General features: G+C 43.5%; 1 protein-coding gene across 1 annotated transcript; it reads left to right on the top strand.

Moving 5' to 3' along the window:
* Positions 1 to 3422: 3422 nt before the first annotated feature.
* Positions 3423 to 7990, top strand: LOC138137058 (uncharacterized). The gene is made up of 4 exons (XM_069056351.1): positions 3423 to 4298; positions 4344 to 4539; positions 5028 to 6880; positions 7349 to 7990. Exons 1-4 carry the CDS (start codon positions 3423 to 3425, stop codon positions 7988 to 7990), a joined length of 3567 nt encoding a protein of 1188 aa, XP_068912452.1.
* Positions 7991 to 13409: the final 5419 nt, after the last annotated feature.

Genomic DNA, 13409 nt, shown 5'->3' with positions numbered 1-13409 from the left:
ATCGTTTTGTTACTTCCGGTAATGTTGAAAAGGGGAAATCGTCAGGTCGTCCCTAGGTGATTGAAGATGTAGTTGAAGCATATAAGAGCATCCGAGAACATCCCTTACCAGACTGTCTCTTCAAAATGGTGTATTTCGCAGTACATGTCATAAAATTGTTAAAGGAGAACAGAGAACTTGCATTTACATCCATACAAAGTAATCAATCACTGTACATGATCCTGAAAGCCGCATAAATTATTGTAACTGGTTTCAGAATAAGCTGTTCACCTGACTTAGCTCTCTTAAGCCCGGTTGTACAAAGCGATGTCAATTCGTTGTTAAAGTTAACATACTGTCAAGCGATCTGATTGGGGGATATTTAACATTGGATTTGAATCAGCCAATCAAATGGACGGATTTCCGACTTGACGCGTTGTTAGCTGACACGATGTTAACTAAGCTTTATACAACCGGGCCTAAAAGTCCATCTCTAATGATGTGGATGTTCGTCTACCTGCTAAATCATAAAATGGAAAAATCCCTTTGGTTAAATTCCAGAAAGAAGGCGGAAAACACATCTATATATATATATATATACAGGGTGTCCCAGAACTCGCGGATCAAATTGAAACTGTATATTCCTTGATGGTAATGAAAGTAAAAAACCTTTAGAAAAATATTCAGGGTGCAACAGCTTTTTAGTTATGAATTAATCAAATTGACCAATAGAGCTCGACCTAATTTTCCCTTTATGAGAAAATTGAGTACCTTCCCTCAATTGCCAAGCAACATATAGTTCGATGAATAATAAAATTATTTTCAATATTTATGTGGTCAACTTGTCGAAACAGACGTCAAAAGTGACAGCTACTTTTGAAATAACCAAAAATGGGATAATTTCGCCAAAGGCAGGTGAACAAATGTATAGAATTGTAGCGTTACGAAACGCCACAATGGCGATTGGCCGGAGTAGGAGGCCACGAGGTCCTACTTATGCTCGCGGGGCTAATAGATCGCAGTTCGAAGACCCGGAACTAGCAGTTAACGCACGGCATTTGGCAACGCGACGCGCCCACCCTGCCTTCAAGTTTTTTTACGTCGCTCATTCCGGAAGCGGAAAGTTTCAATTTAGAGTCATTTGTGCCAGCCACCACGGGGGGGCTGGAAGAACACATGTTACCCCCGCAAATGTCAGGCTGAGGTGGCCTCACGCCTCTAGGTTGGCGAGCTGCAACCTATCTTTCAGAACCCCACTTTCACTTTCTCTTTCTCTTCACTTTCTCTTCTTCTCTTCTCAGCGATAGGTGACCGTACGGCAATGTTGGGTCCCTTTTCCTCTTTAGTAACTTGCCGGAAAGTCATCTCCTTCTTTTCAACCCCATCTTTCTTCCTGTCCTTTTTTTGACCTGCGAGTTACGGCAATTAACATCAGGATAGACGTGCACGACTTACCGACACAATACCGTCCAAAATCTGAATTCTCCCGCTCGGTATAATTTCGAGGTAAACAAACCGACGCCATGACGGTCCACCTGTCATGACACGCGCACGTGTAGTACCACCGGAAATGCACATTTTTGATTGCGCAGTACCACGCAAGCGCAGCCCGCCTTATAGCACAACTGAATAAGGTCGAGAATCGCGCGCGTGACGATTTTCGCGATTTATGGGACTGCGGTACCGAGATTAAAAATGCGGAAGTCGGACACTTCGTCGAGAGCCGTCGAAGCGACGCCAGCGAAGCGCCTTTTAGAGTTCGTGGTCGAGTGACCCCTCGCACTATAGAGGTAATTATCGTTCAATTTTGAATTCATTTCACTAAGACCATGTATTAGGGGTGGTTCGATCCAGTTTAGAGTCAATCCCGTTTGGATGAATTGATCCAGTACCGTATCGCAACTTTAGAGTACCGAAAATTTTTGAGTAAAGGAGTGCCGGAAGGACTTCGATTTAGCGCCAAGAACCCCCTTTTTCGCTGAAAGGGGTCGTTCGCAGGGCGATTCGTAGCCAGATCGTTCGCAGGGCGATTCGTAGCCAGATCGTTCGCAGGGCGATTCGTAGCCAGATCGTTCGCAGGGCGATTCGTAGCCAGATCGTTCGCAGGGCGATTCGTAGCCAGATCGTTCGCAGGGCGATTCGTAGCCAGATCGTTCGCAGGGCGATTCGTAGCCAGATCGTTCGCAGAGGCGACCATTTTGGAGAACATCGTTCGCAGAGGCGATCGTTTATTTTGAGCACCGTATCGCCAAGGTCACACCGCAAGTCAAAAGGACGCTATTCGAGGAGGCAACAGACCCGTCATAAAGCTAAGTCGCCATATTTTTTTACCGCGGCATTGCAAAATTTAGGAACGCCTCGAATTTCTCGCTTCTCGCTTTCATAATTTTTGTATGTTCACTAAATTTTTTTGAAACTTTGCAAATGTTTAGAATTTTTTTGTAAGAACCTTTTCATTCAATCTCCAGTGTCAACTTAAAGAAATTTCAGTCAAATTTAACGTTTCGGAACTCCACCGATTTAAACTTTCCTATCAGGATCAATTTTAATTTTTTGTCAAGGTGACACCCCAATCTTGACCTTGGGTTTCATTAAGTTTACATTTAATAATTAGCTCGATCAGAAGGAAGTCTAAGTTCGGGAGGTTCCTCATCAGGAATCAAAACATCTTTTATTTCGTCGAAGAATATCATGTTTAGTTTAAGATTCGGTCACATGTGAAAGAAAAGCTTTTCTGGTTACGACCAAAGTAGATATTAAGGCCACCAAAAAGTACTGGTTCCGCATCTTTCAATTTTCATCTAGTAGTTACAAGCGAACCATTATCGCATTCGTGTGAACCAGTACCGAACCACCAAATACTGTTCTGTGGATAATTTTGCAGTAACCGAATAAACCAAAATTTGTTTAACGATCAGAAAGCGTTTGCTTTTACTCACCTTCGACGAGTAAGATCTGAGCACTTGTCCCGGCAGCTGGACAAGCAACAACCAGCTCAAGACAATAGCTGCCTGGCGCCCATTTTTTTAAAATCCGAACCCACGCCCTCTGCCCCGAAAAACCCCCTGGGAGCCCGGAGCTGTCACTGGCCAACTTTTGGTCACACAAATTTTGACGCCCAGAACGTGGGGCTCGATTTTTTGGAGCAACCACAAATTTTCGTTTATCGTTCATCTTCATTGAGGCTCAGTCACTTTTTTCAATCGGAGCAAAGGGAGTTGGTAAAGGTTTATTGAAAGTTGAATTTTTTGATTGTGTGTTAATGAGAAGCGGAAATTTAGCGGCGAATTCATTGTTTGAGTAGCGGTCTTATCTTGTACCCTCGACGACAAAAACCTTTTCTCGGAATCGACTATCGTGTTGCGCGCTGTTTTTTGGTAGTGTTTTGACCGGCGTTTTTATTGCGTTACCGACCCGTGGAATCGCGGTGAGTCTTCGTCAAAATGGACGAACAATTCAAGGTCAAGCATTTACTAGCTGACGAGCTGACGTATGAATTGCGTATACGCGGCATCACGACTAGCCGAAACCAGGACGATAAGAGGAAACTGTTAGCGAGAGCTCTGTCCAAAGAACTAGGTCGACCGGACGAATACTTTCTGTCACTTCATGACGCAGAGTATGATCACGACACCGAGGTCCAGGCCATTGAGGACACCCTTGAGAGCATACGCACGATTTTGACAGAATTTGAAGGAACGGCGGAAGACATGATCTTCAAACGGTTGAAGACCCGTCTAACGCACCTTTCATTTCGCATTCGGCGAATGAGACGCGAGCGAGATGCGGAGTATAGAAATGAGGCGTACGCGACATGTTTGTTGCTCGAAGCTGATCTTCACGACAAGGCAGCAGAAGCGAGCCCGGTTACGGTGGAAGCGCCACCAGTCGTCGCGACTACTCCCATTTACGTGCACCCTCACGCGAGATCTCCGGAACCGAAACTAGTGCCAATTCACACCTGGGGCGTAGCTTTCAACGGGGAGGAAAATGGAATGACGGTGAACCAGTTCTTGGAACGGGTAGAGGAACTGTCGGTAGCGCGAAACGCAACCAACAGGGACCTTTTTAACGCGGCCATTGATCTCTTTAGCGGCAAAGCGCTGATTTGGTATCGTTCTGTTCGGAGCAGATTGAGCGATTGGGACGAAGTGGTTCAGTTGTTGAAACAGGAATTTCTTCCACCGGATTTCGATGAATTGTTGTGGGACGAAATCAAGGGCAGGCTTCAGGGCAAAAGCGAGTCGATAACCATTTACGTTGCGGTTATGGAGACGCTTTTTGCTAGACTTAGTCGACCACCGGCGGAGATAACCAAGGTAAAGACGATTCGGAGGAATTTGCTTCCATGTTACCTTAACCAGCTTAGCATCACCGAAGTTGTCACCGTACCGGAGTTGATTAAGTTGTGCAAAAAAGTGGAGGAGTTATCGGCTTTGCGGCAGAAACATCGCGCTGCACCCAAGTCATCTTGCGTGTTGGAGCCAGAGTTGGCATATGTTCGGGCGAGCGAACCCGCGAAAGCGAGTCCACGCGCCATCGTCGTGAAGGAACCCTCAGGCAATTCAGCCAGACGGAGTGAACCCGCGAGTTCGTCCTCCAGGTCGTTCAAGTGCTGGAATTGTCAACAGCCGAATCATTCGTTCATGAACTGTCGACTGAAAAGAAAGCAGTTTTGCTACCGTTGTGGGGAGCCAGACGTCACCTTGGCGACCTGCAAAAAGTGTAATCCGTCGGGAAACGCGCAGTAGGGACGCGGCAGACTTGCGGCCGTGCTACGTTCCTAAAACATCCCAAGGCCGATGTAAACGCATCGATCATCGCGAAACGTACGGACACCCAGTGGAACGCTTGGTTAGACGAAGTCAAAGAGTTTTGCAAGCCTTCTCGGGCAAATTCCGCTTCCATTTTCGTCAGCAAAACCAATGACAATAGGCCATTTATCAGACTGCGTCTAAACAATAAGGAAACTGAAGGACTCGTGGATTCCGGTTCGAATTGCACTATAGTTGGTGGAAAAGGAGCCGATTTAATTCATTTTCGCGCAGGTGGAAAAACTTTCCCATCTCGGCTAAAAACCATCAGAACTGCCGACGGAAAACAACATCCGGTAACCAAAGCTATCGAACTAGAAGCAGTGTTAGACTCGTCGAGACGGCGAATTCGTGTCTACTACGTGCCAGATCTTCAGCATAGCGTCATATTAGGGTGCGACTTTTGTAGATTATTCGGACTCAAGATAGATTTCGCGGGTCACAAAATTGAAGTAGCGTCGGATATCGTAAGAGTACCAGAATGTGACGCGGTGACGGAGTGTGGCGCGGATCGGCATGAGATCACCGAGATCATCCGGAAAAATTTAGATTTGTTGAGCAACGACGGAAAGTTAGGGAGGACACACAAAATGACAGTCACAATCGACACGGGAGAAGCATTGCCGATCAAACAACGTCCGTATTGGTGGTCTCCGTACATGCTTGCGGAAGTCAACAAAGAAATTGACCGCATGCTCGAGAACAATGTCATATCGCCTTCTGACAGTCCGTGGTCTTCTCCAATTTTGTTAGTAAAGAAATCTTCCGGTGAATACCGACTTTGCTTTGACGGTCGCAGGCTCAATGCCGTGACAAAACGTGACAGTTACCCATTACCGCGTGTCGACAGGATTCTCAGTATGTTGCGAGGAGCAAAGTACATCAGTTCGATCGATCTCAAGAACGCTTTTTGGCAAATCCCGTTAGATTCAGAGTCTAGGCCGAAGACAGCTTTTGCGATTCCCGGCAGAGGTCTCTTTCATTTTAACGTATTACCGTTCGGACTGACAAACGCAGCCCAGAGGCAGCAGTGTCTCATGGACAGAATTTTCGGACCTGAACTAGAACCTCACGTCTTTGTTTACCTGGACGATCTAATCATTATCGCCCCGACATTCGAGAAACACGTACAAGTTTTGAGGGAGGTGATACGACGTCTTCGAGACGCGAAACTCACCGTGAATGCGAAAAAGTGTCAACTTTTCCGCTCAAGTTTGAAATATTTGGGTTTCACTGTCGATGAACATGGTCTAGGTACCGATCCAGACAAAGTAGCGGCCATGGTGAGCTATCCAGTCCCGAAGACTAGTACCGAAATCAAACGTTTCGTAGGCATGTGTTCTTGGTATAGGCGTTTCATCCCTCATTTTTCGACCCTCATGTCCCCGATAAACGCGCTACTTACCGGAAAGCGAAAGCGACAGAAAACGGAGTGGACTCCTGAAGCTCAGGAAGCTTTTCAGAAAATCAAGGATGCACTTGTTTCAGCACCCGTATTGTCAAGTCCTGATTTCTCGAAACCTTTCGTGATCCAAACTGACGCTTCAAACACCGGTCTAGGAGCAGTTTTAACGCAAGATTTAGACGGAGATGAGAGAGTGATCGCGTACGCCAGCCGTTCGCTAACAAAAGCCGAGCGAAATTATAGCGTTACGGAACGAGAATGTTTAGCCGTTTTGTTCGCGTTGGAAAAGTTCAGACCTTACGTTGAGGGCACCCATTTCACGATCGTGACGGACCATTATTCATTGCTCTGGTTAAACCGAATGAAGGACCCAGCAGGCAAGTTAGCGCGATGGAGTGTCAAGCTCAATCAATTTTCATTCGATTTGGTCCATCGTAAGGGCAAGCTCAATGTAGTACCGGACGCACTATCGAGACTACCTGCAGAAATTGCTGCGGTAGACATTGACAGCTTTCTCGGCGTGAACTTGAATGATTTGGACGAGTCGTACACGCGACTTCGCGACAACATAATCGCCAATCCTCAAAGAAATCCATCATGGAAAGTCGAGAACGGTTTCGTGTATCGATTCGTACCGAACAAAATTGTACTACCCGGCAACGTCCCGGAGTGGAAGCTTTTAGTACCGCGAAATCAAAGAACAAAAATTTTAGAATCATGTCATGATGCACCGACATCAGCTCATTTCGGGTACTACAAGACACTTTCAAGGTTATCCATCAATCACTTTTGGCCGAAAATGCGTCGTTCCGTCATTCGTTACGTTCGAAACTGCAAGGTTTGCAATGAGCAAAAAGCACCGAACACCGCTCGCGCAGGGCTTATGGGAAAAGAAAAAAAGGTTCAGTTTCCGTGGCAAATGATTTCCGTTGATTTGATTGGTCCATTACCGACGTCCACGAAAGGATATTCGTATCTCTTAGTGATCGTAGATTGGTTCACGAAGTACGTTGTACTATTTCCGTTACGAAAAGCTACGAGCTCAAAAGTTACAGAATGTATCGAGAACGGAATTTTTCTTGTGTATGGTGTACCGCAATTCATTTTGGTCGACAACGGCAAGCAGTTTGTCGGAAACGAATTTGTAAAGACTTGCGAGAACTACAAAGTTCAAAAGATCTGGTTCACAGCCAAGTATCACCCTCAGAGCAACCCTGTGGAGCGATACAACCGCACAGTTGGCACTGCCATACGAAGTTACGTCAAAGGCGCTCACAAAAAGTGGGATGCCGAGGTGGCAAAGATCGGGTACGCGATTCGCACAGCGGTCAACGAAGTAACCGGATTCAGTCCAGCATTTCTCAATTTTGGTAGGGTAGTACCCTGTACCGGTGAATTTTACGGCAAAGTAGCGGAAAATCCGGAAACCTTGACGACAGCTGATCGCGAAGATCACGCGAAAAATTTAGAACACCTCAAGACCATCTTGCAGGATGTAACCCAGCACCTTCACAAAGCGCACGAACGCAACGAACGCTCGTACAATCTTCGGAAGCGCGACGCTGAATTTTTTGTAGGCGACAAAGTTTGGAAACGCAACAAAGTACTTTCCAGCGCTGCGAAAGACTTTGCGCAAAAATTAGCGCCACGCTACGTGCTGTGCACGATAACGAGAAAACTATCGAAACTCGCGTACGCTCTCGAAGATGAGAACCGCGCAGATCTAGGTGTTTGGCACATGAAAGATTTGAAAGAATTCAGAGGATCTCTGGCAGAAGCCGAAGAACCGTAGCGAGCTTTGCATTTCACTTTTTCGTACCGTTCAATTTTTCGATTAATTCTTTTGTCCTCCTTCGGAATGTTGACGACAGTAAAATTTTACCGTGGAGTTTGTTCAGGAAAAGTTTATTTAAGAACCCCAAATTATGACATTTAACCGGACTTGACTTACATCATACCGCAGTACTCAAGTACTAATTGACATTGAGATTCAGTTTTCAATCGTTTGATACGCGCAGATATCGACAAGCCATTTTCGTGGCGAAACCAAAACTTTTCCAGTGATCAAATTTTGACGTTTTTTTTTGTGAAGACTTCATCTTCGTTTTTTTTGTAAAAAGTAAAAGGCAACTGAGTTACCTTTTCCTTTTTCTTTTTGAGGAGGGGGGTAGTGTAGCGTTACGAAACGCCACAATGGCGATTGGCCGGAGTAGGAGGCCACGAGGTCCTACTTATGCTCGCGGGGCTAATAGATCGCAGTTCGAAGACCCGGAACTAGCAGTTAACGCACGGCATTTGGCAACGCGACGCGCCCACCCTGCCTTCAAGTTTTTTTACGTCGCTCATTCCGGAAGCGGAAAGTTTCAATTTAGAGTCATTTGTGCCAGCCACCACGGGGGGGCTGGAAGAACACATGTTACCCCCGCAAATGTCAGGCTGAGGTGGCCTCACGCCTCTAGGTTGGCGAGCTGCAACCTATCTTTCAGAACCCCACTTTCACTTTCTCTTTCTCTTCACTTTCTCTTCTTCTCTTCTCAGCGATAGGTGACCGTACGGCAATGTTGGGTCCCTTTTCCTCTTTAGTAACTTGCCGGAAAGTCATCTCCTTCTTTTCAACCCCATCTTTCTTCCTGTCCTTTTTTTGACCTGCGAGTTACGGCAATTAACATCAGGATAGACGTGCACGACTTACCGACACAATACCGTCCAAAATCTGAATTCTCCCGCTCGGTATAATTTCGAGGTAAACAAACCGACGCCATGACGGTCCACCTGTCATGACACGCGCACGTGTAGTACCACCGGAAATGCACATTTTTGATTGCGCAGTACCACGCAAGCGCAGCCCGCCTTATAGCACAACTGAATAAGGTCGAGAATCGCGCGCGTGACGATTTTCGCGATTTATGGGACTGCGGTACCGAGATTAAAAATGCGGAAGTCGGACACTTCGTCGAGAGCCGTCGAAGCGACGCCAGCGAAGCGCCTTTTAGAGTTCGTGGTCGAGTGACCCCTCGCACTATAGAGGTAATTATCGTTCAATTTTGAATTCATTTCACTAAGACCATGTATTAGGGGTGGTTCGATCCAGTTTAGAGTCAATCCCGTTTGGATGAATTGATCCAGTACCGTATCGCAACTTTAGAGTACCGAAAATTTTTGAGTAAAGGAGTGCCGGAAGGACTTCGATTTAGCGCCAAGAACCCCCTTTTTCGCTGAAAGGGGTCGTTCGCAGGGCGATTCGTAGCCAGATCGTTCGCAGGGCGATTCGTAGCCAGATCGTTCGCAGGGCGATTCGTAGCCAGATCGTTCGCAGGGCGATTCGTAGCCAGATCGTTCGCAGGGCGATTCGTAGCCAGATCGTTCGCAGGGCGATTCGTAGCCAGATCGTTCGCAGGGCGATTCGTAGCCAGATCGTTCGCAGAGGCGACCATTTTGGAGAACATCGTTCGCAGAGGCGATCGTTTATTTTGAGCACCGTATCGCCAAGGTCACACCGCAAGTCAAAAGGACGCTATTCGAGGAGGCAACAGACCCGTCATAAAGCTAAGTCGCCATATTTTTTTACCGCGGCATTGCAAAATTTAGGAACGCCTCGAATTTCTCGCTTCTCGCTTTCATAATTTTTGTATGTTCACTAAATTTTTTTGAAACTTTGCAAATGTTTAGAATTTTTTTGTAAGAACCTTTTCATTCAATCTCCAGTGTCAACTTAAAGAAATTTCAGTCAAATTTAACGTTTCGGAACTCCACCGATTTAAACTTTCCTATCAGGATCAATTTTAATTTTTTGTCAAGGTGACACCCCAATCTTGACCTTGGGTTTCATTAAGTTTACATTTAATAATTAGCTCGATCAGAAGGAAGTCTAAGTTCGGGAGGTTCCTCATCAGGAATCAAAACATCTTTTATTTCGTCGAAGAATATCATGTTTAGTTTAAGATTCGGTCACATGTGAAAGAAAAGCTTTTCTGGTTACGACCAAAGTAGATATTAAGGCCACCAAAAAGTACTGGTTCCGCATCTTTCAATTTTCATCTAGTAGTTACAAGCGAACCATTATCGCATTCGTGTGAACCAGTACCGAACCACCAAATACTGTTCTGTGGATAATTTTGCAGTAACCGAATAAACCAAAATTTGTTTAACGATCAGAAAGCGTTTGCTTTTACTCACCTTCGACGAGTAAGATCTGAGCACTTGTCCCGGCAGCTGGACAAGCAACAACCAGCTCAAGACAATAGCTGCCTGGCGCCCATTTTTTTAAAATCCGAACCCACGCCCTCTGCCCCGAAAAACCCCCTGGGAGCCCGGAGCTGTCACTGGCCAACTTTTGGTCACAGAATCTAAATCAGGGAACGCAAGAAGTTTCTTCTTCCGGCAATGAATGAAATATGGTTTGTTATGAGTGAAAATTTCCAGAGCAATTGTAGCCTTGAGGGGTATGGGAAATTGACGGGAGGGATATGATGAATTGAACCTTTGTTGATGGAAGGTAAAATGGCGACGTAGCGTCAAGTGAGTAATATTACTACCATAAAAATCTTAGTAAAAAGTGAAATATGCAGGGCCTGTGAAGCGAATCAGAATCACAAGAAATTTATCCCGACTCCTGTGCATACACTCTGCATCTGCAACGTATTAGCGCAGCTACACGAGCGGAGCGAGTCATCGTCGATATGAAAGAAAATACTTTTAGGAACATTCTTGACATTGCAAAAAAAGCTGGAGTTACACGTAGGTTTTGAACAACAGATCAAGCATAGTGGCAGTTCTGAAAGAAAGAAGACAAAACTGGATTGAACTAACCTATTTATTTTAGCATCATGATTAGTAAAAATTTAAGATCAAATTTTATAACTAAACGATGTAGAATGCAACAAATAAAATAAGAAACATGCAAAATAAAAAGTATAATTTATTGTTCAAGTGTTCAAAATGACCACCTTTCATCTGAAGGAATAGGCGAGCTCGTTTTATTAAATTTTCCCTTGCCAGTCTAAGCATATTAGGAATAACACTAGCCAGTGTTTCGTGAATTTGGTCATTTAGTTCTAAAATATTGATAGGTTCGCGGTAAATATAGTTCTTCAAATATACTTCTTCTACCGTCGTCATCAAAGGACTGAAGAACAGCATCTTCAGTCTCTGGCGTTCTAACTTCTCGCAGGGGACCACCAATTTCTTGTCAGTGTCTCGAGCACGGTACCCCAACCGTAGAAATACGTTATAATTTGGATGTGGCAAACGTCGTGAAAAACGTATTGCATATTCCCTTGCATCCTCATGTGCATTGCGCCGGCACTCTCCATAAATTATGAGCATTTCGGCATACTCTGCAGCTGTATACATGATTTCAATACGAAGTTTGACAATTTCGAATCAAATTATAACTTGACGTTGTCAAAATCTTCACAGTTGCCCAAACATTTACTTGAAATTCCATACCATTCTTACTAGAATTATGTTGCTAGGCAATTCAAACCTTTGGTTAAATTTACGTGAAATTCAAATTAACAGCGTCCTTCTGATTGGTCAACTTTAATTATTCATTACAAAAAATCCATTATACCCTGTCCTTTTTTTTAAACGCCATTGCTTTCAGTTATCACCAAGGAAAACGCACTGTAAGTTTGATCCGCGAGTTCTGGGACACCCTGTATATATATATATAAATGAATCCCTATTTCCCTTGGTCACGGCATAACTTGAGAACGACGTAATCGATTTCATTCATCTTTTTTTTTTAATGTTTTCTAATACTTCGTAGAAGGTTCTTACGGAACGAAAAATTAAGAATTTTGCGCAGAAAATTGGAAAATTTGAGAATGAAATGATGTTCTTGGTTAAGCGCATTACTTGAGAACGCCTGGACCGATTTGGCTAATTCTTTTTTTTTAATGTTTGTAATAGTCCGAATCAGGTTTAGAAAAAAACAAATTGGAAAAGTTGACCGGAAAATTGGAAAATTCGGGAAAAGTTTAAAGTGCTTTTTTTCTATGAGAACGGCTGGAACGATTTGGATATTTTTTTTTAATGTTCATAATAATCCGAATGAGATTTTTATTTAATGAAAAACTGAGAAAGTTGCCCGGAAATTGGAAAATTCGGGAAAAACTGCAACAATTATAATTTTTGTATGCACTCTCGATCATAACTGACGATGGGAACGATTGTTTTTTTTTTTTTTGTTCGATATGCTCCCGAGATGGAAATACAGGGTGACTGACGAAAAACCTTTAATGCTGTATCTTGCTTATTTTTTATCCGATTTGAATAAATGACACGTCAAATGAAATAATTTTAAAAACACTTCAATACCAACTTAATAAAAAAAATTCTTGCGTCCAGTTTTTGACAGATGAACATCAGCTTCTTTTTTTCAAATAGCACGGTACATTTTTTTCTCTTCAGTATTATAGAGATGTGTCTTCTGAATATAAAAATGTAAAGAACTATACCCATTCATTAAACAAAAGTCGAGAAATTAAAGAGTAATTGTACAAAATTTAAAAATCAAGTGACCAAAATAAACAAGAGAGAAGTTTGTTCTAAATGCTCGAAATGACTAAGTAAGCTCTAAATATTCATTTGTCAAAACAGTTTGATAATAATAATAATAATGTTGCTGTGGAATAAAATGTTCAAAGACGATTTAGTTTTGTTAACGTGTGGTGTGGCATTTTTGGAGACAGAATGGACTAGTGGGTCCCTTTTTTATTGATAGCAGTCTCGATCAAACAAAATAAGCAGCTTTCTGGATGAGATACCATTAGCTGTGTTGAAAAGAGTCGTGTTTCATCAGGAACGGCGCCATACCACGTATGCACGCATGAATTTTCTATTTTTAGTGCTTATTCACAATGGACATAAGACATAAGAAATACATAAGAGATACCTAAGAATAATTTGTAAATTTGGACAACTGTAAAATTATTTATGTGTCCATATAACTTGAATATGATTCTCCATGCCTTTTTGTACACAACAATAATGTTAACTGAAGTTACTACTCATAAGTTACGTAAAAATTAATAGTATATACACTGCATGTATCATGAATTTCTTATGCCTTATGTCAAGCTTAAGTCCATTGTGAACAAGCATTTAAATCATTTAAATCATTTTGGTGAACGATGAATGGTTGCTCATGGTGCTATTCGATGGCCCGCTACATCCCCAGATTTGAATCCATTGGATTTCTTTATCTT

Source organism: Tenebrio molitor, chromosome 8, assembly GCF_963966145.1.
Source record: "Tenebrio molitor chromosome 8, icTenMoli1.1, whole genome shotgun sequence".
NCBI lineage: Eukaryota > Metazoa > Arthropoda > Insecta > Coleoptera > Tenebrionidae > Tenebrio > Tenebrio molitor.
The sequence above is the reverse complement of the archived record's forward strand: the minus strand, read 5'-3'. Positions and strand labels throughout refer to the sequence as shown.